We start from the raw sequence: 26035 nt of genomic DNA, 5'->3' as shown, positions 1-26035 counted from the left end.
TTGGCCGTGTGTTTTGGGTCATTGTCATGCTGGAATACCCATCCACGACCCATTTTCAATGCCCTGGTTGAGGGAAGGAGGTTCTCACCCAAGATTTGACGGTACATGGCCCCGTCCATCGTCCCTTTGATACAGTGAAGTTGTCCTGTCCCCTTAGCAGAAAAACACCCCCTAAGCATAATGTTTCCACCTCCATGTTTGACGGTGGGGATGGTGTTCTTGGGGTCATAGGCAGCATTCCTCCTCCGCCAAACACGGCGAGTTGAGTTGATGCAAAGAGCTCAATTTTGGTCTCATCTGACCACAACACTTTCACCCAGTTGTCCTCTGAATCATTCAGATGTTCATTGGCAAACTTCAGATGGGCATGTATATGTGCTTTCTTGAGCAGGGGGACCTTGCAGGCACTGAAGGATTTCAGTCCTTCACGGCGTAGTGTGTTACAATTTTTTTTCTTGGTGACTATGGTGCCAGCTGCCTTGAGATCATTGACAAGATCCTCTCGTGTAGTTCTGGGCTGATTCCTCACCGTTCTCAGGATCATCGCAACTCCACAAGGTGAGATCTTGCAATGAGCCCCAGGCCGAGGGAGATTGACAGTTCTTTTGTGTTTCTTCCATTTGCGAATAATCGCACCAACTGTTGTCACGTTCTCACCAAGCTGCTTGGCGATGGTCTTGTAGCCCATTCCAGCCTTGTGTAGGTCTACAATCTTGTCCCTGACATCCTTGGAGAGCTCTTTGGTCTTGGCCATGGTGGAGAGTTTGGAATCTGATTGATTGATTGCTTCTGTGGACAGGTGTCTTTTATACAGGTAACAAACTGAGATTAGGAGCACTCCCTTTAAGAGTGTGCTCCTAATCTCAGCTTGTTACCTGTATAAAAAAGACACCTGGGAGCCAGAAATCTTTCTGATTGAGAGGGGGTCAAATACTTACTTCCCTCATTAAAATGCAAATCAATTTCTAACATTTCTGACATGCGTTTTTCAGGATTTTTTTGTTGTTATTCTGTCTCTCACTGTTCAAATAAACCTACCATTAAAATGATCGACTGATCATTTCTTTGTCAGTGGGCAAACGTACAAAATCAGCAGGAGATGAAATACTTTTTTCCCTCACTATATTAGTTTAAGCACACTGTGTTTGCCTATTTTTGCAGAAACCCAAGTAATTCCAAAGGGTTCACATACTTTTTCTTGCCACTGTAAGCTCACAGAATGGGTCCGTTGAGTGCTGAAACGCATAGCACGTAACATTTGTCTGTGGTCGGTTGCAACACTCACTACCAAGTTCCAATCTGCCTCTGGAAGCAATGTCAGCACAAGAACTGTTCAAGTTTCATGAAATGTCCGAGCAGCCACACACAAGCCTAAGATCACCATGTGCAATGCCAAGCATCAGCTGGAGTGCTGTAAAGCTCAGCGCCAATGGACTCTGTAGCAGTGGAAACGCATTCTCTAGAGTAATGAATCATGCTTCACCATCTGGCAGTCCGAAGGAAAAATCATGGTTTAGAAGATGCCAGGAGAACGCTACCGGCCTCAATGCATAGCGCCAACTTAAACGTTTTGGTGGTGGAGGAATTATGGGGCTGTTTTTGGGCTAGGCCCCTTAGTTCCAGTGAAGGGAAATCTTAACGCTACAGCATGCAATGACATTCTAGACGATTCTGTTCTTCCAAATTTGTGGCAACAGTTTTGTGAAGGCCCTTTCCTGTTTCAGCATGACAATGCCCCCGTGCACAAAGCGAGGTCCATACAGAAATGGTTTGTCGAGATCGGAGTGGAAGAACTTGACTGGTATGCACAGAGCCCTGACCTAAATTGTGCGATGGGGCTTGATTGGTTCTCTGAAATGTTTTTTCTTCCCCTTGGGGTTGAGACCTCTCATTGTTTGGATTTGAAAATCCAACCATTGTAATAGGAGGTGGCACTCAGGGGCTGTGTGTGGCTCTGGGTGTTTGAATGAGAAAGACACAGAAGAGATCCAACCAGGAAAAGCACAGCCCCCTTCATTATCAACGCTTTGTGCTGACAACATCAAAGAGCCATTCCCGACTCTGAAGTCAGGAGGACTTCAAGAGTTAGGTGTTAGCCAGACTAGTGATTAACTGCAATGGAAAAGTAATTGTTTGTCTGGCTAAAACATTACACATTTTGATGTCATATGTGGCAGAGTCTCACAAGCATTAGAAATACGGTGGGAACACATGGATTTGAGCAAGTTTGATGTCATTAATATTTGTGGATATGTATGTACATGTTAAGTTGACTATTGTTTTAGTCATAATATTTTTGTTTGTAAAAATTTTTTTTACAAAAAAGTAATTATCTGCTGTACTACAGAGTAATCAGGACTTTGTTAATTTATTATTGGCTTGGCTTTGTTTATTTTTGTATTTCTAACACAAGCAATTGCACAGTGATTACTGACATCATTACAGAATATCCCAGTTGATGTGTATTTGTGAGGTGAATTCGTTAGAAGAATGTCCAATATTGATTTTTTTAGGTGCTCTGGAATTCGGTCTTGTAGCCTCATTAATTAATTTTGCAAGATTCAGACAGTCAAGCAGTTCTTTAAAAGAGTGAAAAAAAGAAGAAATTCAGAGTCATTTAGCTTATGCAGGACATCAGAACGATAATGAAGTGCGTCTCCCGAAGTCGAGGGCGGTCTGTACCAGCTGACTAGTGTGATGTGGGAGTCCTTATATACGTTCACTTTAACCGCAAGCAATTAAAAAAATGTTTGGCTTTGGTAATTGAGAGAATTCCAGAGGTATTAAACTTGGATTCCACATAAATTGCAACCCCTCCTCCTTTACTCATCCGATCCGTTCTAAAAACTGTGTACCCATCAATAGATATCGAGTTATTTGACACAGATTTATTTAGCCAAGTTTATGATGAACCCATTATGTCTGCATTTGTCATATTTTCCTGTTTTCTAATCATGTTCATTTTTGGAAATAGACTTCTGACATCAACATTTAAGAGGCCAAAACCTGCTCTATTTTTTAAATCAAAGGGAGTCGGTAGCAATTACATGGTATCTACCGTCTCAGGGTTTGGTCACACATTACCAGAGATCAACAATAAAAGCATAACAATACATCTTAGTTGCCCAATGCGTGAGGATTTGGCAGAGTCTTTCAGGACAGAAAAAATGTAATTCAAGAGTTCGAGATTTTGGAAGTATGCCATCAAGAGAAGTCCCACTTGCGTTTCAGAGTGTAACAAATGCAATTGCAGAGACAGACATGGTATTGACATGATGGTCTAATCAGACTGTTTGCAAATTGTAGGGCATAAGACAAAGATAATTCACTCACCCATTGATCATTCAGCCTTTTTAATCCAATTGTTTTCATTTATTTTATCTTTATTTAACTAGGCAAGTTAGTTGAGAATAAATTCTTATTTTCAATGAGAGCCTAGGAACAGCAGGTTAACTGCCTTGTTCAGAAGCAGAATGCCAATTTTAACCTTGTCAGCTCGGGGATTTGATCTTGCAACCTTTTGGTTACTAACCCAGCGCTCTAACCACTAGGCTACCTGCGCCTCAATATGGTCGAGTACATTCACCAGGCGGGGGTGACCAGACCCCAACCCATTTGTGTTGGCTCTTGGGGACTGCTCACAGGTTTTTACTTCTAGCAGGTGAGCTATCTGAATCGCCGTGTATCCAGCTCGCCTAGCGTAGCAGCAACTACGGAATTGGCTCTCTGACTCATCTAGTGCTACTCATTGGACCCTATGATCACTCGGTTACACATGCCTCTCCCTAATGTCAATATGCCTTGTCTATTGCTGCTTTGGTTAGTGATTATTGTCATAATTCACTGTTGAGCCCCTAACCCTGCCCAATATGCCTTAGATAGCCCTTTTGTTCCACCCCCCACACATGCGGTGAACTCACCTGGCTTAACTGGTGCCTTCGAGAGACAAAACCTCTCTCATCGTCACTCAATGACTAGGTTTACCTCCACTGTATTCACATCCTACCATACCCTTGTCTGTACATTATGCCTTGAATCTCTTCTTCCGCGCCCAGAAATCTGCTCCTTTTACTCTCTGTATTGAACGCACTAGACGACCAGTTCTTATACCCTTTAGCCATATCCTTATCCTACTCCTCTGTTCCTCTGGTGATGTAGAGGTTAACCCAGGCCCTGCAGCCACCAACACCACTCCCATTCCCCAGGCGCAGTCATTTGTTGAATTCTGTAACCGTGGTTTCATGCACGTTAACATTAGAAGCCTCCTCCCTGTTTGTTTTATTCACTGCTTTAGCACACTCCACCAACCCTGATGTCCTAGCCGTGTCTGAATCATGGCTTAGGAAGGTCACCAAAAATCCTGAAAATACCATCCCTAACTATAACGTCTTCCGTCAAGGTAGAACTGCCAAAGGGGGCGGAGTTGCAACTATGTCATGCTATCCAGGTCTGTGCCCAAACAATTTGAGATTCTACTTTTAAATATCCACCTTTCCAGAAACAAGTCTCTCACCGTTGCAGCTTGTTATAGACCCCCTTCAGCCCCCAGCTGTGCCCTGGACACCATATGTGAATTGATTGCCCCACATACAGTGGGGAGAACAAGTATTTGATACACTGCCGATTTTGCAGGTTTTCCTACTTACAAAGCATGTAGTGGTCTATAATTTTTATCATAGGTACACTTCAACTGTGAAAATCCAGAAAATCACATTGTATGATTTTTAAGTAATTAATTAGCATTTTATTGCATGACATAAGTATTTGATACATCACAAAAGCAGAACTTAATATTTGGTACAGAAACCTTTGTTTGCAATTACAGAGATCATATGTTTCCTGTAGTTCTTGACCAGGTTTGCACACGCTGCAGCAGGGACTCCTCCATACAGACCTTCTCCAGATGCTTCAGGTTTTGGGGCTGTCGCTGGGCAATACGGACTTTCAGCTCCATCCAAAGATTTTCTATTGGGTTCAGGTCTGGAGACTGGCTAGGCTACTCCAGGACCTTGAGATGCTTCTTACGGAGCCACTCCTTGGTTGCCCTGGCTGTGTGTTTCGGGTCGTTGTCATGCTGGAAGACCCAGCCATGACCCATCTTCAATGCTCTTACTGAGGGAAGGAGGTTGTTGGCCAAGATCTCGCGATACATGGCCCCATCCATCCTCCCCTCAATACGGTGCAGTCGTCCTGTCCCCTTTGCAGAAAAGCATCCCAAAGAATGATGTTTCCACCTCCATGCTTCACGGTTGGGATGCTGTTCTTGGGGTTGTACTCATTCTTCTTCTTCCTCCAAACACGGCGAGTGGAGTTTAGACCAAAAAGCTCTATTTTTGTCTCATCAGACAACATGACCTTCTCCCATTCCTCGTCTGGATCATCCAGATGGTCATTGGCAAATTTCAGACGGGCCTGAACATGCGCTGGCTTGAGCGCGGGAACCTTGCAGCGCTGCAGGATTTTAATCCATGACGGCGTAGTGTGTTACTAATGGTTTTCTTTGAGACTGTGGTCCCAGCTCTCTTCAGGTCATTGACCAGGTCCTGCCGTGTAGTTCTGGGCTGATCCCTCACATTCCTCATGATCATTGATGCCCCACGAGGTGAGATCTTACATGGAGCCCCAGACCGAGGGTGATTGACCGTCATCTTGAACTTCTTCCATTTTCTAATAATTGCGCCAACAGTTGTTGCCTTCTCACCAAGCTGCTTGCCTATTGTCCTGTAGCCCATCCCAGCCTTGTGCAGGTCTACAATTTTATCCCTGATGTCCTTACACAGCTCTCTGGTCTTGGCCATTGTGGAGAGGTTGGAGTCTGTTTGATTGAGTGTGTGGACAGGTGTCTTTTATACAGGTAACGAGTGCAAACAGGTGCAGTTAATACAGGTAATGAGTGGAGAACAGGGGGGCTTCTTAAAGAAAAACTAACAGGTCTGTGAGAGCCGGAATTCTTACTGGTTGGTAGGTGATCAAATACTTATGTCATGCAATAAAATGCAAATTAATTACTTAAAAATCATACAATGTGATACAAATTCATACAATTTTTGTTTTAGATTCCGTCTCTCACAGTTGAAGTGTACCTATGATAACAATTGCAGACCTCTACATGCTTTGTAAGTAGGAAAACCTTCAAAATCGGCAGTGTATCAAAAAAAACGGGATATGCTTAACATCCCGGCGTTCCTACAATCTAAACTAGATGCCCTCAATCTCACACAAATTATTAAGGAACCTACCAGGTACAATCCTAAATCCGTAACCATGGGCACCCTCTTAGATATCATCTTGACCAACTTGCACTCTAAATACACCTCTGCTGTCAACAACCAGGATCTCAGAGATCATTGCCTGCATGCATAATGTGTCCGCAGTCAAATGACCACCTCTCATCACTGTCAAACGCTCCCTAAAACACTTCAGCCAGCAGGCCTTTCTAATCAACCTGGCCCGGGTATCCTGGAAGGAAATTGACCACATCCTGTCAGTAGAGGATGCCTGGTTGGCTTCAAAAGTGCTTTCCTCTCCATCTTAAATAAGCATGCCTCATTCAAAAAATGTAGAACTAAGAACAGAACTGGTTCACCCTTGACCAGCACAAAAACATCCTGTGGCATTCTGCATTAGCATCGAATAGCCAATGTGATATGCAGCCTTTCAGGGAAGTCAGGAACCAATATACTCAGTCAGTTAGGAAAGCTAAGGCTAGCTTTTTCAAACAGAATTTGCATCCTGTAGCACTAATTCCAAAAAGTTGTGGGACACTGTAAAGTCCATGGAGAATAAGAGCACCTCCTCCCAGATGTCCACTGCACTGAGGCTCGGAAACACTGTCACCCCGATAAATCTACGATAATCGAGAAAATCAATAAACATTTTTATTCGGCTGGCCATGCTTTCCAATTGGCTAACCGTACCCCGACCAACAGCTCGCACCCTCTGTAGCAACTTGCCCAAGCTCCATCTAAATCTAGACAGCTGATGTTCTGAAAGAGCTGCAAAATCTGGATCTCTACAAATCAGCTGGGCTAGACAATCTGGACCCTCTCTTTCTGAAATTATCCGCCGAAATTGTTGCAACCCCTATTACTAGCCTGTTCAACCTCTCTTTCGTATCATCTGAGATCCCCAAAGATCCCCTCTTTGAGGAGTGTCTCCCTCCTCAAAGAGGGAGACACTCTAGACCCAAACTGTTACAGACCTATATCCATCCTGCCCTGCCTTTTGAAAATCTTCGACAGCCAAGCTAACAAACAGATAACCGACCATTTCGAATCCCACCGTACCTTCTCCACTATGCAATCTGGTTTCATTTGTGCATCTCAGCCACGCTCCAGGTCCTAAACGATATCATAACCGCCATTGATAAAAGACAGTACTGTGTAGCCGTCTTCATCGACCTGGCCAAGGCTTTCAACTCTGTCAATCAGTGCAATCTCATCAGCAGACTCAATAGCCTTGGCTTCTCAAATGAGTGCCTTGCCTGGTTCACCAACTACTTCTCAGATAGAGTTCAGTGTGTCAAATCGGAGGGCCTGTTGTCCGGACATCTGGCAGTCTCCATGGAGGTGCCACAGGGTTCAATTCTCGGGCCAATTTTTTCTCTGTATATATCAATGATGTTGCTCTTGCTGCTGGTGATTCTCTGATCCACCTCTACGCAGACGACACCATTCTGTAAACATCTGGCCCTTCTTTGGACACTGTGTTAACAAACCTCCAAACGAGCTTCAATGCCATACCAACACTCCTTCCGTGGCCTCCAACTGCTTTTAAATGCTAGTAAACCTAAATGCATGCTATTCAACCGATTGTTGCCCCTTTTTAATTATAAAAAATATATATATTTCACCTTTATTTAACTAGGTAGGCAAGTTGAGAACAAGTTCGCATTTACAACTGCGACCTGGCCAAGATAAAGCAAAGCAGTGTGACACAGACAACAGCACAGAGTTACACATGGAGTAAACAATAAGCAAGCCAATAACACAATATACAAGTCAATGACACAGTAGAAAAAAGAAAGTCTATATACAGTGTGTGCAAAAGGCATGAGGAGGTAGGCAATAAATAGGCTATAGGAGCGAATAATTACAATTTAGCAGATTAACACTGGAGTGATAAATGAGCATATGATGATGTGCAAGTAGGGATACTGGTGTGCAAAAGAGTAAAATGCTAAACATTTTTGGTTTTAAATATTCTTAAGTATCAAAAGTAAATGTAATTGCTAAAATATACTTAAATATCAAAAATAAAAGTATAAATCATTTCAAATTCCTTATTAAGCAAACTGGATCGCACCATTTATTTTATTTTTTATTTACGGATAGCCATGGGCACTCTCCAACACTCAGACATCATTTACAAATGAAGCATGTGTTTAGTGAGTCCGCTAGATCAGAGGCAGTAGGGATGACCAGGGATGTTCTCTTGATAAGTGTGTGACTTTTCCTGTCCTGCTAAGCATTCAAAATGTAACCAGTACTTTTGGGTGTCAGGGAATATGTATGCAGTAAAAAGTACATTCATTTCTTTAGGAATGTAGTGAAGTAAAAGATAAAGTTGTCAAAAATATAAATAGTAATGTACAGATACCCAAATAAACTACTCAAGCAGTACTTTCAACTATTTTTACTTAAGTACTTTATACCACTAGTCAGTGAATGTGAATATCTATTAATTAGCTCTGGCACTGTCTGATAGACCGATCTGTGTTAATAATACTAGGGCTGTTATGGTGACCGTATTACTGCCACAACGGCGGTCACGACTCATGACGGCAGTCAAATTCCACATGACCGTTTAGTCACAGTAATTAGGCTTCCCCAAGCTCTGATGCTGCTAATGGTCATTAGTAGCCTAACAAACTTGCAAACTGCCTGGTACTCAGCACTCTATTGTCCCTCTAACCACTCTGATATCAATGCAAATGTGATCATGTTGCGCAACATTTCTATAGGCTATGCAATTGCGTGAGAAAACAGAGTGATGGCCTCTATTAAAAAGAGGAGGATCCCATCAGCGTTCTATAGGCTAGGGCTACTATATTTATTTCTCAACTATCCTAATATTAAGCACATTGCTTCTCTTTACAACAGGAGTATAGCCTACCTGGCTGGCATGAAAATGAACCACGGAGAAAGCGTCCTCCATTCGCTATTTAAGTGCATAGATGACATGTATTTTCTTCCCTTGTGAATGATACTGCATATTATCACTTGTGAATGATGCCCAGCTTGTGTGCAGTATATATATGCAGTGCATATATAGATATGCAGTCTAGTTTGGGGAAGATCCTTTTCCCCATTAAAAATCCCACAACTGTCTCAGACTATGTTTGGAATATAAATTTCTCACACAGAATAGAATAGGTAAACTTTTGTACTATGGGTGATAGTAGATTGACATAGACTAGTTATTTTGCTGTTTGTTAGGCCTACTTATCTTGTTGGCTGACGAAAGTAAATGTAGACTGTTCTTCCAATATCTTCAATATGCGACTTGGAATTGGATAAGGACGCACACAGTTGCGTCCCTGATGTATCTGTCTACCCTTGTAGTCAATGACGGGCATTGGCTAATGAGAATTGTGCTATCTAGGAGAGCAATGTGAGTGAGAGGTGCTTCGGAGCATGCAGCCCGGATAAGGGAATTATAATTGTTATATTATGCCCAAGGGCACAATGGCCACTGGCAGCATGTTTATTTTTTTTTGGGGGGGGGGGCACACAAAGGGGATTCCCGCATTATCAAGTGCTTGTCAAATTGTGAATGAGAGACTGATGGAGTGTGTGTAGCCTGAGAAAAAAACAAAGCAAAGCTCATGCCTTTCATTCAACTTAAAACAAATCATTAGAGTCACATCATGCAGCCTTAGAATGTATAAAACATCTAAACATATAGCCCAACGTTTGTATCAGAACTGAAGTTGCATAAATAACTCTAAATTAAGCATAATATGAGGACCTGTTTCTTTGTTAACTGCTCAACACAGAATAGCCGTATGTGCGCACTAACTCAAATCGTTTGGGGAAATTTTACTTTCTATTTTATTGAGTTATGTTCAATTGTATTCTATAAAATAATGCCACGGAATTCTAAGCAAATATTGTCTGCTAAATGAACTAGGGTAGCCCAAAGCAATATGGCATAGCCAAATCAGGGCCTAAATAATGACAACTTAGAGAATGTTATTCTCTTCTTCTGATGTAGACTATTTTCTTCATGTAATGTTTATTTAGACCTGTCTAAAATAAATCATGGATTTATTGTGATGGTGTAGGCTATATTACAAGGATTTATTAGACTTTTTAAAATGTAGATGTTCCAAAGGTCTGCATCAGTGGCTTGTAGGCTATGCATGGAAGCCAGGAGATGCTAAATGTGTTTATGTTAATTAACGGTAAGTTATGGTGAGACCTGCAGTTATTTGCTGACAATCATCAGCTAACAAAATGTCATGACCGCCACAGCCCTAGTTAATACCTCTTAATAAGACAGACAATATCACACGCATGCATGCTTTGTTTTTCACAGATTGCAATCTGAGTGTGCACATCAAGCTCAACTGAGGCTTTAATCTGATGTTTGGATTGTTTGGTTCATTAAATAATATAAATACATTCTAATAATCAATCCCATTTTATGAATTCTTGTGAAATATTACATTTAGACAATAGGGCTTTGTTTGAACATGCTATTTAAAAATATACATATTTTTGTACATTTTCTGACGTGATATGAAATTCATAATTTAATCTTGATTGTCTATGTGTAGGGAAGGGAGGGGTGGGATGGTAGAGAAGGCAAAAATATACAAGCAAAATTAAAAGTAGGATGGTACTGAAAATAACCCAAGGATTACATAAATGATCCTGCTGCTGGGTCAATCCCCCAACCGAATGTGCTGGGTTTATGTCACAACCCAACATACTCGGTTTTAACCCAGCCATATAGTATACTTTACCCAGCAGGGTTAGATGCACAACTCAAACCCGCTTGGTTGAATTAACCCAATGCTGTGTTTGGCCAATATTAACCCAGCGCTGGGTTGTTGAAATGACCCAAATTGGGTGATTTTGACCCAGCATTTTTTAAAGAAACAATAATTAATTTTGGGGAAAGTAATATGAATTGCAATATTATACACTGCTCAAAAAAATAAAGGGAACACTAAAATAAAACATCCTAGATCTGAATGAATGAAATAATCTTATGAAATACTTTTTTCTTTACAAAGTTGAATGTGCTGACAACAAAATCACACAAAAATAATCAATGGAAATCCAATTTATCAACCCATGGAGGTCTGGATTTGGAGTCACACTCAAAATTAAAGTGGAAAACCACACTACAGGCTGATCCAACTTTGATGTAATGTCCTTACAACAAGTCAAAATGAGGCTCAGTAGTGTGTGTGGCCTCCACGTGCCTGTATGACCTCCCTACAACGCCTGGGCATGCTCCTGATGAGGTGGCGGATGGTCTCCTAAGGGATCTCCTCCCAGACCTGGACTAAAACATCCGCCAACTCCTGGACAGTCTGTGGTGCAACGTGGCGTTGGTGGATGGAGCGAGACATGATGTCCCAGATGTGCTCAATTGGAATCAGGTCTGGGGAACGGGCGGGCCAGTCCATAGCATCAATGCCTTCCTCTTGCAGGAACTGCTGACACACTCCAGCCACATGAGGATCTCATCTCGGAACCTAATGGCAGTCAGGCTACCTCTGGCGAGCACATGGAGGGCTGTGCGGCCCCCCAAAGAAATGCCACCCCACACCATGACTGACCCACCGCCAAACCGGTCATGCTGGAGGATGTTGCAGGCAGCAGAACGTTCTCCACGGCGTTTCCAGACTCTGTCACATGTGCTCAGTGTGAACCTGCTTTCATCTGTGAAGAGCACAGGGCGCCAGTGGCGAATTTGCCAATCTTGGTGTTCTCTGGCAAATGCCAAACGTCCTGCACGGTGTTGGGCTGTAAGCACTACCCCCACCTGTGGACATCGGGCCCTCATACCACCCTCATGGAGTGTTTCTGACCGTTTGAGCAGACACATGCACATTTGTGGCCTGCTGGAGGTCATTTTGCAGGGCTCTGGCAGTGCTCCTCCTGGTCCTCTTTGCACAAAGGCGGAGGTAGCGGTTCTGCTGCTGGGTTGTTGCCCTCCTACGGCCTCCTCCACGTCTCCTGATGTACTGGCCTGTCTCCTGGTAGTGCCTCCTTGCTCTGGACACTACTCTGACAGACACAGCAAACCTTCTTGCCACAGCTCGCATTGATGTGCCATCCTGGATGAGCTGCACTACCTGAGCCACTTGTGTGGGTTGTTGACTCCGTCTCATGCTACCACTAGAGTGAAAGCACCGCCAGCATTCAAAAGTTACCAAAACATCAGCCAGGAAGCATAGGAACTGAGAAGTGGTCTGTGGTCACCACCTGCAGAACCACTCCTTTATTGGGGGTGTTTTGCTTATTGCCTATAATTTCCACCTGTTTTCTATTCCATTTGCACAACAGCATGTGAAATGTATTGTCAATCAGTGTTGCTTCCTAAGTGAACAGTTTGATTTCACAGAAGTGTTATTGACTTGGAGTTACATTGTGTTGTTTAAGTGTTCCCTTTATTTTTTGGAGCAGTATATATTACCTCAATTTCTACCTTTTAAGATTTTTAAGATTTTTATTGTTTTCATTACCCTAATTGTGTTATGTTTTCTGATTGTTTCAGTGCATGCATTCAACAAGCTTTGGACAAAGGACTTCCAGAGGGCCACCAATCTCCAAAGTTCACTTAAAAAGGCAATACTTCTCAACTGCGTTTGATTTCGTTTTAATCATTAAAATATTGAACTTTCATTGGTTAATATATTGCTCGGTTATCACTTGGCTCATGTAAATAATTCACATCCCCATAGTGTTTACATTTCTGTCATGTAAATGTTGTAGCTACATAAAAAGATTACACAATCGATTTGGTAAAAATACAGTCTTGTTATTTTCTATATTACCATGCTGATGACTTCAAGTTGTATTGGATTAATTTGTATCTGTTGTTTAGTATATTTACAATATTTAGTTTGTTTCTTTTTGTTCTGTGAAGTAAGTTAATTTAAAGTTGTGATTTGGTTTATGTAGATACATTTCGATGTTGTTTAACACCAAAAACCTGATCTAATTTGCATATTCATACTGAGTTTGCCACGACTGCTTGCCAGAAGCCATTTTTTTCGCTAAGGGTGAACAGAAAGAAAGGGAAAGCTTCTTTAGGGGATGATCTTTTAAAGTAGCTAGGATTCATATTGGCCCAATGTAGGGTACATCTCAATCAACAACAAAAAAAAATTCTGATGCTCCTCAACCCTGAATTGTGTAATTGCTGGCAATTCCTACTAATATGTTGAATATTTTTAATTGTGCTCCAATATTTCTTTGTGCTCCTACATTTTTCAACTTAGGAGCACATGTGCTCCTTGTAAAAAATGTCAGTGTAGAGCTCTGCCGATGCGGGCCTAGTAGAGATTCTATCTAGACTGACCTTTTCTGCCATAAGAGTTGCCCATGTTGTAAGTAGTGCCGTCTGGTTCAGTGTGGGGATGCGCAGTGGCCATATTCACAGCAATAAACTTTGTCCAGTCCACCTATAGTAGGAAGAACAGGTCAGATAAACTACACAGCTGTTACTAATGTATGTCAGGTTAGGTGTCTGAGAGGCCCAGTCCACCATCAATGTGTCAGCAGATAGTCTAGCAAGGAGTAGAGGGAGTTTGACCAGAAAGTCAAACACAGATCACATTATGTTCTCAATTTCCTACTGTTCCACCAATTCAAATGACAAAAAATATGTATTATATATATAATCAGGGTTGGAGTGACAGGGGGCCTTGTCATCCCCATAACAAATCAGGTGCACTCAATGAGAATTAAAATATCAATGTGAGCCCCCACACAAATATGTTGACGTCGGACACCCCTAAGAGACTTTGGCAATCACAAGAATCATTCAGAAAGTATTCAGACCCCTTGACTTTTTCAACATTTTGTTACGTTACAGCCTTATTTTAATTTGATTAAATAAATAAAAAATCCTCATCAATCTACACACAATACCCCATTATGGCAAAGGGAAAACATGTTGAAATTGAGCTCAGCTGTATCCTGCTTCCATAGATCATCCTTGAGATGTTTCTACAACTTGATTGGAGTCCACCTGTGGTAAATTAAATTGATTGGACATGATTTGCAAAGAGACACACCTGTCTATATAAGGTCCCACAGTTGACAGTGTATGCCAGAGCAAAAACCAAGCCATGAGGTCATAGGAATTGTCCATTGAGCTCCGAGACAGGATTGTGTCGAGGCACAGATCCGGGGAACGGTACCAAAACATTTCTGCAGCATTGAAAGTCCCCAAGAACACAGTGGCCTCCATCATTCTTAAATGGAAGATGTTTGGATCCACCAAGACTGTCTAGAGTTGGCTGCCCGGCCAAACTGAGCAATCGGGGGACCATGGTCAGGGAGGTCTCTACAGTGAAGCATGGTGGTGGCAGCATCATGCTGTGGGGATGTTTTTCAGCGGCATTGGCTGGGAGACTATTCAGGATCGAGGGAAAGATGAACGGTGTAAAGTACAGAGAGATCCTTGATGGAAACCTGCTCCACAGCGCTCAGGGCCTCAGACTGGGGATGAAGGTTCACCTTCCAACAGGACAACGACCTTAAGCGCACAGCCAAGACAAGGCAGGAGTGGCTTCAAGACAAGTAAGTCTCTGAATGTCCTTGAGTGGCCCACCCAGAGCCCAGACTTGAATCCGATCGAACATTTCTAGAGAGACCTGAAAATAGCTGTGCAGCGACATTCCCCATCCAACCTGACAGAGCTTGAGAGGATCTGCAGAGAAGAATGGGAGAAACTCCCCAAATACGAGGCTGTAATCGCTGCCAAATGTGCTTCAACCAAGTACTGAGTAAAGGTTCTGAATACTTATGTAAATGTAATATAAAAAAAAAAGTTTCATACATTTGGGGTATTGTTTGTAGATTGATGAGAGGGGAAGAAAACGATTTAATCAATTTTAGAATAAGGCTGTAACATAACAAAACATGGAAAAAGTGAAGGAGGCTGAATACAATCACACTGTATATTTCAAACACTGCATAAGTTACGTAAGTCAGTAGATTTGTGCAAGGGTATGATTGTGAAATGTGTCTGGTCACTGAGCTCATTGTTTTCTTTGGCTGTCTCTTATCTCCTATTTCTTGTGTCATTACTGTACCTTATCCTGTGTCTCCAGGCTCTCTGGGTCCACCCTGTACATGTAGTTGGTCTCAGTGCTGACAAAGCAGTCTCCCTTGTACTTTACAAAGCTAACACTGGCATTGTCTGTTGCCTCTGCAGGGAGAAAATAGAATGTTGAAATTAATCATTCTATTTATATGGGGGCAAATGCATCTTGTTGCTGCTGATATTCCTTCATTTTCCTTTCTGGTGTAGGCCTACACAAAATAAATGAGTGAGTGACATTACATTTTTGGAAAAACTCTTTCTTTATAAACCTTGGAAATGACTATAGTCTGTGCATGGCTTGCATGGAAAATTAAAGATTCATGTTGCTTGCAAACAGTCATATTACTTGCAAAGAGTTGTGCTGCTTGCAAAGACTCCTATTGCTGTATGAAAATTCTGGAGAGGAGAGGAAATTGTTTTTTCAGGACTATTTCAGAACAAGTAAACTCAATTCAAATAAGAATTCCTACATGAGATGTGCGTCTGTTCATACTGTAACTCAAGCTGGTATGCGACCCGGGAGACCTGATGGAGGCCTCAGGGGCTTGGCTACAATCCAAGGTTATGTCAAGTTGAAATGTGGGGACTGGGGGGAAGAAGGGACACCACGGGCCACAGACAAGCTTGAGTTACAGATGGAAGAGAGGCACATCTCATTTAGGAATTCTTCATTGAATTCATTTTACTTGCTCTGAATTAGTCCTGAAAAAACAATCTTCAATAAAAGTACATTCTTTGTCTTCACTGTTAAATAGAACAGATCAGCAGAATCTGGAAACCACACTAGAACTGACACCACAATCTCCACCAAGGTTACATTTGAGATTACACCATGAAATAGCACTGCGATATTGACAATAGGCAGGTTTCCATTGACCCAGGTTTATTCGACAAAAGCAATGTCGCAAAAAATATAATACCGACATGTGTAATGGAAATGGCAAATATGGAAGAAATTCTCTAAAGATTGATAACTGTCACGTCCTGACCAGCAGATGGAGCTGGTGTAGTAGTTTGGGGGTCAGGACGTGGCAGTCTGGTGTGTGTCTTGTGACTCCTGATCAGGAACAGCTGGGAATCGTTGTTCCTGATTGGGAGTCACATATGTAGGAGTTGTTTGTCACTGGGGTTTGTGGGGAATTGTTCTGTGTTGAGCCTATGCTTTGCCAGACTGTTGTTTGTTCATTCTCGTGAGTTTTTTGTTATTTTGGGTGTTCATTTTTGATAGTTAATAAAAGTCAAGATGAGCCTGCACATACCTGCTGCGTTTTGGTCCTCTTCTCTCCAGTACGACATTTTTAAGGATGAGTACAACTATTTTTATGACAATAACATTGTTATCCCTTCGACGGGGTGGATTTTTCTTTTGTCAAACTTTTTTAATGCAACAAATGATGGATTTTTTTTTTCAACTATACAAATAATGTTTCTTTGCTGGACATGGATTGTCCTGACTTGCACTCCTGTAGATCTGAAATATTTTGATGGTGAAACTTGCCTACCAACCGGAAAAGCAAGGTGAAGCAATTCAGGAATTCTTGTAAGTTTCACCATGACATGGACGTGGCGATACATTGGCTACCTGAGACATGAAACAGATAGGAGGGAGGGCATAGTTGGAGCGTTAGTTAGCGCGTTGGACTAGTAACCGAAATGTTGAATCCCCGACCTGACAAAGTAAAATATCTGTCGTTCTGCCCTTGAACAAGGCAGTTAACCCACTGTTCCTAGGCCGTCATTGAAAATAAGAATTTGTTCTTAACTGACTTGCCTGGTTAAATAAAGGTAAAACAATAAAAATATAATACAGGCTGTCACCAACTTATTAATACCTAAATGGGTAATGGAAACACTTTAACCACTACAATTTTATTCAACACCAGATTTTTGCAAAAACGTTTATTTACCTCCAGCTGTTCTTAAACAAGATAGTCAAATGGAAACGCACCCTAGCAGGCAATTGTTGCACATCTTTTCTATGCAAACTTTGTAAATGTCCCAACCAAAAAATAATAAAATCACTGGACAAGTTAACGCTACATGACCAAAAGTATGTGGACACCTGCTCATTGAACATCTCATTCAAAAATCATGGGCATTGATATGGAGTTGGTCCCCCCTTTGCTGCTATAACAGCCTCCACTCGTCTGGGAAGGCTTTCCACTAGATGTTGGAACATTGCTGCGAGGAGTTGCTTCCATTCAGCCATGAGCATTAGTGATATCTGGCACTGATGTTGGGCGATTAGGCCTGGCTCACAGTCAGCGTTCCAATTCATCCAAAAGGTGATCATTTGGGTTTAGGTAGGGCTCTGTGTAGGCCAGTCAAGTTCTTACACACCGATCTCGACAAACCATTTATGTATGGACCTCCATTTTTGCACAGGGGTATTGTCATGCTGAAACAGGAAAGGGCCTTCCCCAAACTGTTGGAAGCAGAGAATCGTCTAGAATGTCATTGAATGCTTTCACGTTAAGGAATCCCTTCACTGGAACAAAGGGACCTTGCCTGAAACAGACCTCAGTAAAGTATTCCTCCTCCACCAAACTTTAAAGTTGTCACTATGCTTTCGGGCAGGTAGTGTTCTCCTGGCATCGGCCAAACCCAGATTTGTCTGTCGGACTGCCAGAAGGTAAAGTGTGATTCAGCAATTTCGAAGAACATGTTTCCATTGCTCCAGAGTCCAATGGTGGCGAGCTTTACACCACTCCATCCGACATTTGGCATTGCGCATGGGGATCTAATGCTTGTGTGCGGCTGCTAGGCCATGGAAACCCATTTCATGAAGCTCCTGAAAAAGAGTTATTGTGCTGGTGTTGCTTCCAGAGGCAGTTTGGAACTCGGTAGTGAGTGTTGCAACTGAGGACAGACGATTTTTACGCACTGCAGCACTCGGCGGTCCTGTTCTGTGAGCTTGTGTGGCCTGCCACTTCATGGCTGAGCTGTTGCCCCTTACCATACTGTCAACTATTTTATATGATTACAGATTTGTAAGTACAGAGCACAATCATGCAGAGAACCATGCACAGAATGCAACTTTTTCCAACAGGAGCAACATTTGCTTGCTATGTAACATCATGGTGATCTCTCGTATACGTACATATATACAATAGAAGGATTTATTTATAATTTATTTAACCTTTATTTAATCAGGGAGTCATACTGAGACCAAGGTCTCTTTTACAGAAAATACAAAATGCAAGCAGAAAGAAAAACAAACACATTCATTAGTAAGGTCGTCAATCAGCTTTCTGAATTGCCCTAGAGGCACCAGAACATTGAAGATTTCTTGCACCTTACTGTGGAACAAACTGAAAGCTGATTTACCTAACTCAGTATAGACCAAAGGAATATCCAGAGTTAGCCATCCCTGCGACCGGGTGTGGTAACTCGTATGTCTAAAGTTTAGTTATGATGTTAGGTAAAGTTGGAGTTTTTGTGAAAACATAGCAATGTATCATCCTACATGACATCAAAGATGGCCAACCAACTTTCTGGTAAAGATTGCAGTGATGAGTGCTAATATTGATGCCCGGAATAAAGTGCAGTGTGCTATGATAAACTGCTCCTAATGGCTTTAATGAAGTGGCAGCTGCATTCATATATACTGAACAAAAATATAAACTCAACAACTTCTAATAATTTTACTGAGTTATAGTTCATATAAGGAAATCAGTCAACTGAAATAAATGAGTCCCTAATCTATGGATTTCACATGACTTGGCAAGGGTGCAGCCATTGGCCCACCCACTGGGGAGCCCAGCCCAGCCAATAAGAATGAGTTTTTCCACACAAAAGGGCTTTATTACGGACAAAAATACTCCTCAGCACCCACTCCAGCCCCCTCAGAAGATCCCACAAGTTAAGAAACCGGATGTGGACGTCCTGGGCTTGCCTGGTCTGTGGTTGTGAGCCTGGTTGGAAGTACTGCCAAGTCCTCAAAAACGACGTTGGAGGCAGCTTGTGGTAGAGAAATGAACACTCACTTCTCTGGCAATTGAGGCGGATAATTTTAGAAAGAGAGGGTCCAGATTGTCTAGCCCAGCTGATTTGTAGGGGTCCAGATTTTGCAACTCTTTCAGAACATAAGCTATCTGGATTTGGGTGAAGGAGAAATGGGGGAGGCTTGGGCAAGTTGCTGTGTGGAGTGCTCTGGACGGGGCACTGTCGCTGGACACTCTGGACGGGGCACTGTCGTCGGACACTCTGGACGGGGCACTGTCGTCGGACACTCTGGACGGGGCACTGTCTTCAGAAGCTCGAGACTGGGCTGACGCACTGGAAACCTGATGCGTGGGGCTGGTAGTGGAGGTACCAGCCTGGAGACACGCACCTCAGGGCTAGTGCGGGGAGCCGGAACAGGCCGAGTTGGACTGGGCTGACGCACTGGAAGCCTGATACGTGGGGCTGGTAGTGGAGGTACCAGACTGGAGATACGCACTTCAAGGCTAGTGCGAGGAGCGGGAACAGGACATACTGGACTGGGCTGATGCACTGGAAGCCTAGTGTGTGGTGCTGGAACTGGAGGTATCAGACTCGAGACACGCACTTCTAGGCTAGTGCAAGGAGCGGGAAACCCTGGACCGTAGAGGTGCACTGGCGGTCTCGAGCGCAGAACTGGCACCGCCCGTACTGGCTGGGTGCCCACTTCCCCCTGGCAAATGTGGGGCGCTGGCACTGCGCACACCGGCCTGAAAATACCTGGCCTCGCCACAGTACGCACGGGACCTGTCCAGTCATATGTTGCCTAAAAAAGGCACGGGGATTTGGCTTGGGGCTCAATCCTCGCCCAGCCAAACTACCTGTGTGCCCCCCCCAAAAAAATTATTGGGGCTGCCTCTCGGGCTCCCTTAACTCCTCCATAGCCCTGGAAATGCTCATCCTCATCTCCGCCCATGTCCATCCTTCTTCCTCCTGCTCCACACTCCGCTGCTTGGTCCATGGTTGGTGGGTAGTTCTGTCACGGTAGTCGTAGAGATTAGACCAAGGCGCAGCGGGTTGCACGCTCATCATTATTTATTTATAAGTGAACACGAAAAACAATAAACAAGGAACGACAGTTTTGCAGGCTAAACTAACAGCAGTGCAAAGACAACTACCCACAAAGAGACAGGTGGAAAACAAGCTCCTTAAGTATGACTCTCAATCAGAAACAACGATGTACAGCTGTTCCTGATTGAGAGCCACACCAGGCAAACAAAGAAATACACAACCTAGAATACAAAACAAGAACATAAACCAAAAACCCCGGAACACATAAATACAACACCCCTCTAAGTACACACACACCCCAAACCATATAAAACAAATACCCCCTGCCACATCCTGACCAAACTACAATAACCAATAACCCCTTATACTGGTCAGGACGTGACATTAGAACAGTCCTTAGCCGTGGTTTATTGGCCGTTTACCACCCCCCCCCGCGCCTTATTGCTTAATTAGAAGAGTAAGCAAGTATATTTATGTTGGTAACCTGTTCATAATAACAATAATGCACATCAGGGGTTTGTGGTATATGATCAATATACCATGGCTAAGGGCAGTATCCAGGCACTCCACGTTGCGTCGTCCCTCAGAACAGCCCTTAGCTGTGGTATATTCAGGCCCCCAGTGTCTGGTCTCGAGCGTGAAGTCACGAGTTCTGCTGGTCAGCTACTGCGTAGCAACCTAGCGGTGCCAAAAGCCATGGTCTGCCCTAGAAAGCCTATGAAAATTACAGAAAGGCCTAACCCCAAAAATGTTGACGTTGTTTTGCTCTAAATTTAGTTTATTATGATCGAGTGATGATCAAGATTATTGAATTAAATAGTGATCACTCTGACTACTACATTTGTCATCACACAGGACCACGTGCTGACAATCATGGGCCGGCAAGCTACGGGGAGGCTCCCAGGCAGGATGAAAATGATTACATTGACCATCAAACCTCTCTTTTGACTGACTGGGTTTAAACATATTCCTCCATTACCTTTATTTGAATTTATTCATCTGTATTAATTTATTTTTGCTGCTTGAGGGTAATGGTTATTGCTTGGATAACCGTATCTACTATTTTGTATTGATATTTTAATTTCTTAATATGCGGTGTGTACTGCGCAGAACACCAGAATAATTATTGTAAGAATCAGTGTAATGTTTGTTTAACAATGTGTCAATTAATCTCGTAAGGTATGGGTCGCCAACTGTCGATTTGACAAACTAAAAGTATATTATGCTTCAGAGGGGAGATAATGACAATGCTGTTACCGTAATAATAAAACTTACTAGGTGTAAGTGAAACTGTAAAATGTTGCTCAATAAATCATTCGTTCAGCTGCTTGGCTTATATCCACCCACTCTCCACTCTGTCTGTGACTGTGACTAACCTGGTATTTCGAAGCAAGAGAGGAAACGCATGAAGAAGTTCTTGCAGGGGTCGGGCATGGCCACCGTGCCAAACTCTGACACCATGATGCGGTCCCTCTCGCTGTTCTTCTTGTAGGCATCACTCTGCAGGAAGCGGCTCCTATAAGTCACCTTGCCATCTTCAATCTTAAACTGGTGCAGCATGGCCATCCCATCAAACCAGTGGTTGTAGCTAAAGAATAAATGACAGTGGGGATAGGTTAGGGCTACGTCAGGGTTAGTGGACAGAACAGGACAGTGGTGATATATTTGTCATGAATAAACTGGAAGTGGATTCATCATGTATCCATATACTGTAGCATGGTTCTAGATCTGTTTGTATTTACTTGGCTGTTGTCCATAGCACTTTAGGAGTTGGCAAGGCAGAACAAACAAGTCAGAGAACAGGCTAACATCCTCATATTTTTGTTGTTAAATGTAAAATAGTTTGGTGGTCAAATGCTAAACAGGATAGGTTAATTCTTGTTATTCCAATGTGTAGCCTACTTGTGCTTATTTTTGTTTTATTCTACTGGTCTAATGGTTGTTGGTCTAAGTTGTTCCAATAAAATTGGCTAAAGGTGTGACTCACTGTTGGTTTCCGAACTCAAACTTCCCCGGGCCGTTGCGGAGGAGGCTGCCTCGGATCCAGGTAGGGATGGTCTCACGCACCTCTGTGGAGATGGGCTCTGGGGTCTCCTCCACGGAACGCACCAGAGGGGCGATAGACTCCAGACCCTTCTGCTTTAGCTGGTTACACTTATTGAGCTCCTTTGGCTTGACATCACTAGACTGTGTGATGGTCTTATCTGCACAAAATAATAGATCATTTTCTATAAATGTTTGTATCTCTTGAACCTCTAGGCTATCTAGAGGCTGCTGCCCTATGAGTGAGTCCTATGACACACAAACCGAACCATATTGTTGACCAGACCATGCTCATACAAACCATCTAGAAACATCCTGTTTTTAGAAAATAGGTCATGAATATGGACTTTCGATATGTCAAACTGTTCATTCATGGTTAGATTTATCCTAGTTTTACAAACAGATGTGGTTTTGTTTTGTTTTACTCAGTATATAGGTAAAGGCAAAGCATAATAGCCCATCAATCTCATATCTGCCCTACACCATACATACTGTACATAGCCTCACAAAATTATTGGTTCCACTTTACTACAACTAGAAGATATGAAGGTATGAATCCCCTACGTCGTATCAGGACATATACCAAAGGTATTCATATTGGAAATGTTTTTAAATTAGATTTGTTTAGTCAACTGGTTTTAGTTTTTTGTATGCAATGTGTAATGCTCGCTACACAGGTCTCACCTTTTCTGTCCTATGATTCCCCCATCTACTGCATCCTATAGACTCTAGAACATCTGTTTGCCCACATATTCCATATGCACCAGCATAGTATGTTAAAAGTTTGAGGGTAAACAGAATGTTAACACAGAGCAAATACATACACAGAAGGTGAGATAAAGGCTAAAGGGGTTGGTGCATGTGAAGGCACATTACTTTTACACACGCTCATTAAATACTATGAATTATAATTATATAATTTAATTATGAAAACTGTTTGGACTTGGCAAGAGATTATTGCTCTGATTGACGTCAGTAAACACACTACCAGTCAAAAGTTTTAGAACACCTACTCATTCAAGGGTTTTCCTTTATTTTTACTATTTTCTACATTGTAGAATAATAGTGAAGACGTCAAAACTATGAAATAATAACACATGTAAGTAACCAAAAAAGTGTTAAATAAATCAAAGGCAAAGAATGGCTATTTGAAGAATCTCAAATATAAAATATATTTTGATTTGTTTAACACTTTTTTGGTTACTACATGATTCCATATGTGTTATTTCATAGTTTTGATGTCTTCACCATTATTCTACAATGTAGAAAATAGTAAAAATAAAGAAAAACCCTTGAGTGAGTAGGTGTTCTAAAACTTTTGACCGGTAGTGTACATCTTAGTTCACCACACAAGGCATCAGCCACAACCCTGTTTATACACCAAGCAGATGAATCCTCACCACAAAATACACTACATTGGCAAAAGTATGTCAAACTGCTTGTCAAACATCTTATTCCAAAATCAGGGGCATTAATATGGAGTTGGTCCCCCCTTTGCTGCTATAACAGCCTCCACTCTTCTGGGAAGGCTTTCCAGTAGATGTTGGAACATTTCTGCGGGGACTTGCTTCCATTCAGCCACAAGAGCATTAGTGAGGTCAGGCACTGATGTTGGGAGATGAGGCCTGGCTCGCAGTCTGTGTTCCAATTCATCCCAAAGGTATTTTTTTATTTAACCTTTATTTATCTAGGCAAGTCAGTTAAGAACAAATTCGTATTTACAATGACGGCCTACCCCTGCCAAACCCTAACCCGGACGATGCTGGGAAAATTGTGCGCCGGCCTATGGGATTCCCAATAAGGCTGGTTGTGATACTACCTGATACTCTTTGTATTTACAATTTACCATTCTATTATTATTCTGTATTATTTTTGATTGCATTGATTGGGATGATGAAATTGGTGCTGATGAGAGTGGTGCTGATGAGACCTGGAGTCCCTTAAAGGAATCACAGGTGAACAAAGATTCTGAAGAGGAGTCTGACGACTTTGAAGATTCTGGGGATAGCAGCTCGGATGAATACATTCCTTCCTTTTGTGTAAGGTATTATTATCATTCTATGCCTTTAGCCATGTATGTGCATCTTATGCTACATCTCAAAAATTATTTATCCACATTATTTTCTATGTATTAAAACAGAACGGGTGGATTTCTCCATCCACAGCTGTGCATTGATAGACTACCGGTCATCAGTGTGGAAGAGACAGTGCATGATTCCATCCTTTTAGAAGACTCTTCTGCCACAGGCACCTCCATCCACAGACACACCTCCACATCAAGTGATTTGCGAGGATGACAACATTGTCAAGCGTGTATCCATCACTTATGAAGACAGTTTAATACATCTGACAAACTTTCTTGTGCTACCTGTAGATCAATGCCCATACCACAACTGGGGAAGAGGTGAAGATTGCCATGCCCTTCCACCCTTTGAGGTCCACATCAGCTTGAGAGGCACAGCAAGCATCATTGAATGGGTGAGTTAATCCAATCCTAACATGGGTTTGTTGAATTTCTCTATATGCATACAATGAAGGATGTCACAGACTTGTATCTTTGAACTTCCTATGGTATTTAAACATTGGTTGGCATCCACCCAAGTAAGGAAGCTTGCCCAAATGTACATGTATGTGTGCAAAAAAAATGCTTTAACTTGGTAAAAGTACAAGACTGCCCAAATGTGGGTAGTCAAATAAAGGCTTTACAACGAAAGCAAAACATTAGATTATGTCAGCAGAGTACCAAGCCAGAAATAATCAGACACCCATTTTTCAAGCTAGCATATAATGTCACAAAAACCCAGAAGACAGCTAAATGCAGCACTAACCTTTGATGATCTTCATCAGATGACACACCTAGGACATTATGTTATACAAAACATGCATTTTTTGTTCAATCAAGTTCATATTTATATCAAAAAACAGCTTTTTACATTAGCATGTGACGTTCAGAAAAAGCATACCCCCCGCAAACTTCCGGGGAATTTACTAACAATTTACTAAATTACTCACGATAAACGTTCACAAAAAGCATAACAATTATTTTAAGAATTATAGATACATTACTCCTCTATGCACTCGATATGTCCGATTTTAAAATAGCTTTTCGGATGAAGCACATTTTGCAATATTCTGAGTAGATAGCCCAGCATCACAGGGCTAGCTATTTAGACACCGGGCAAGTTTAGCCTTCACCAAAATCACATTTACTGTAAGAAAAATGGTCTTACCTTTCCTGTTCTTCGTCAGGATGCACTCCCAGGACTTCTACTTCAATAACAAATGTTGGTTTGGTCCAAAATAATCCATCGTTATATCCGAATAGCGTAATTTTGTTCGTGAGTTCTAGACACTATCCGAAATGGTAAATAACGGTCGTGCGCATGGCGCATTTCGTGACAAAAGATTTCTAAATATTTCATTACCGTACTTCGAAGCATGTCAACCGCTGTTTAAAATCAATTTTTATGCCATTTTTCTCGTAAAAAAGCGATAATATTCCGACCGGGAATGTCCATTTAGCTAAACAGAGGAAAGAAAACAAAGCTTTCGGTCGACGCGGGCACGAGCCTGAGTCTCACAGTACTGTAACCAGCCACTACCCAAATGCGCTACTTTGTTTCAGCCAGAGCCTGCAAAGCTACGATTCAGCGTTTTGCCGCCTTCTGAGAGCCTATGGCAGCCGTAGAAAGTGTCACGGGACAGC

At 42.2% G+C, this 26035-nt stretch overlaps 1 protein-coding gene across 1 annotated transcript in view; it reads right to left on the bottom strand.

Moving 5' to 3' along the window:
• The window catches only part of LOC106602811 (carotenoid-cleaving dioxygenase, mitochondrial), a 36000-nt gene extending 13297 nt beyond the window's left edge, over positions 1-22703 (bottom strand). The window contains exons 1-5 of the mRNA XM_082973799.1: positions 22631-22703; positions 22274-22490; positions 21663-21874; positions 15284-15399; positions 13535-13645 (exon numbers count right to left, since the gene is read on the bottom strand). Of these exons, the coding sequence (XP_082829925.1) occupies positions 13535-13645; positions 15284-15399; positions 21663-21874; positions 22274-22490; positions 22631-22703 (729 nt within the window). The remainder of the gene's footprint in view (positions 1-13534; positions 13646-15283; positions 15400-21662; positions 21875-22273; positions 22491-22630) is intronic.
• Between the last annotated feature and the right edge of the window lie 3332 nt (positions 22704-26035).

This window comes from Salmo salar, chromosome 04 (genome assembly GCF_965601325.2).
Source record: "Salmo salar chromosome 04, fSalSal1, whole genome shotgun sequence".
Taxonomy (NCBI): domain Eukaryota; kingdom Metazoa; phylum Chordata; class Actinopteri; order Salmoniformes; family Salmonidae; genus Salmo; species Salmo salar.
Note: the sequence above shows the minus strand (reverse complement) of the source record. Positions and strands in the feature narration are given on the sequence as shown.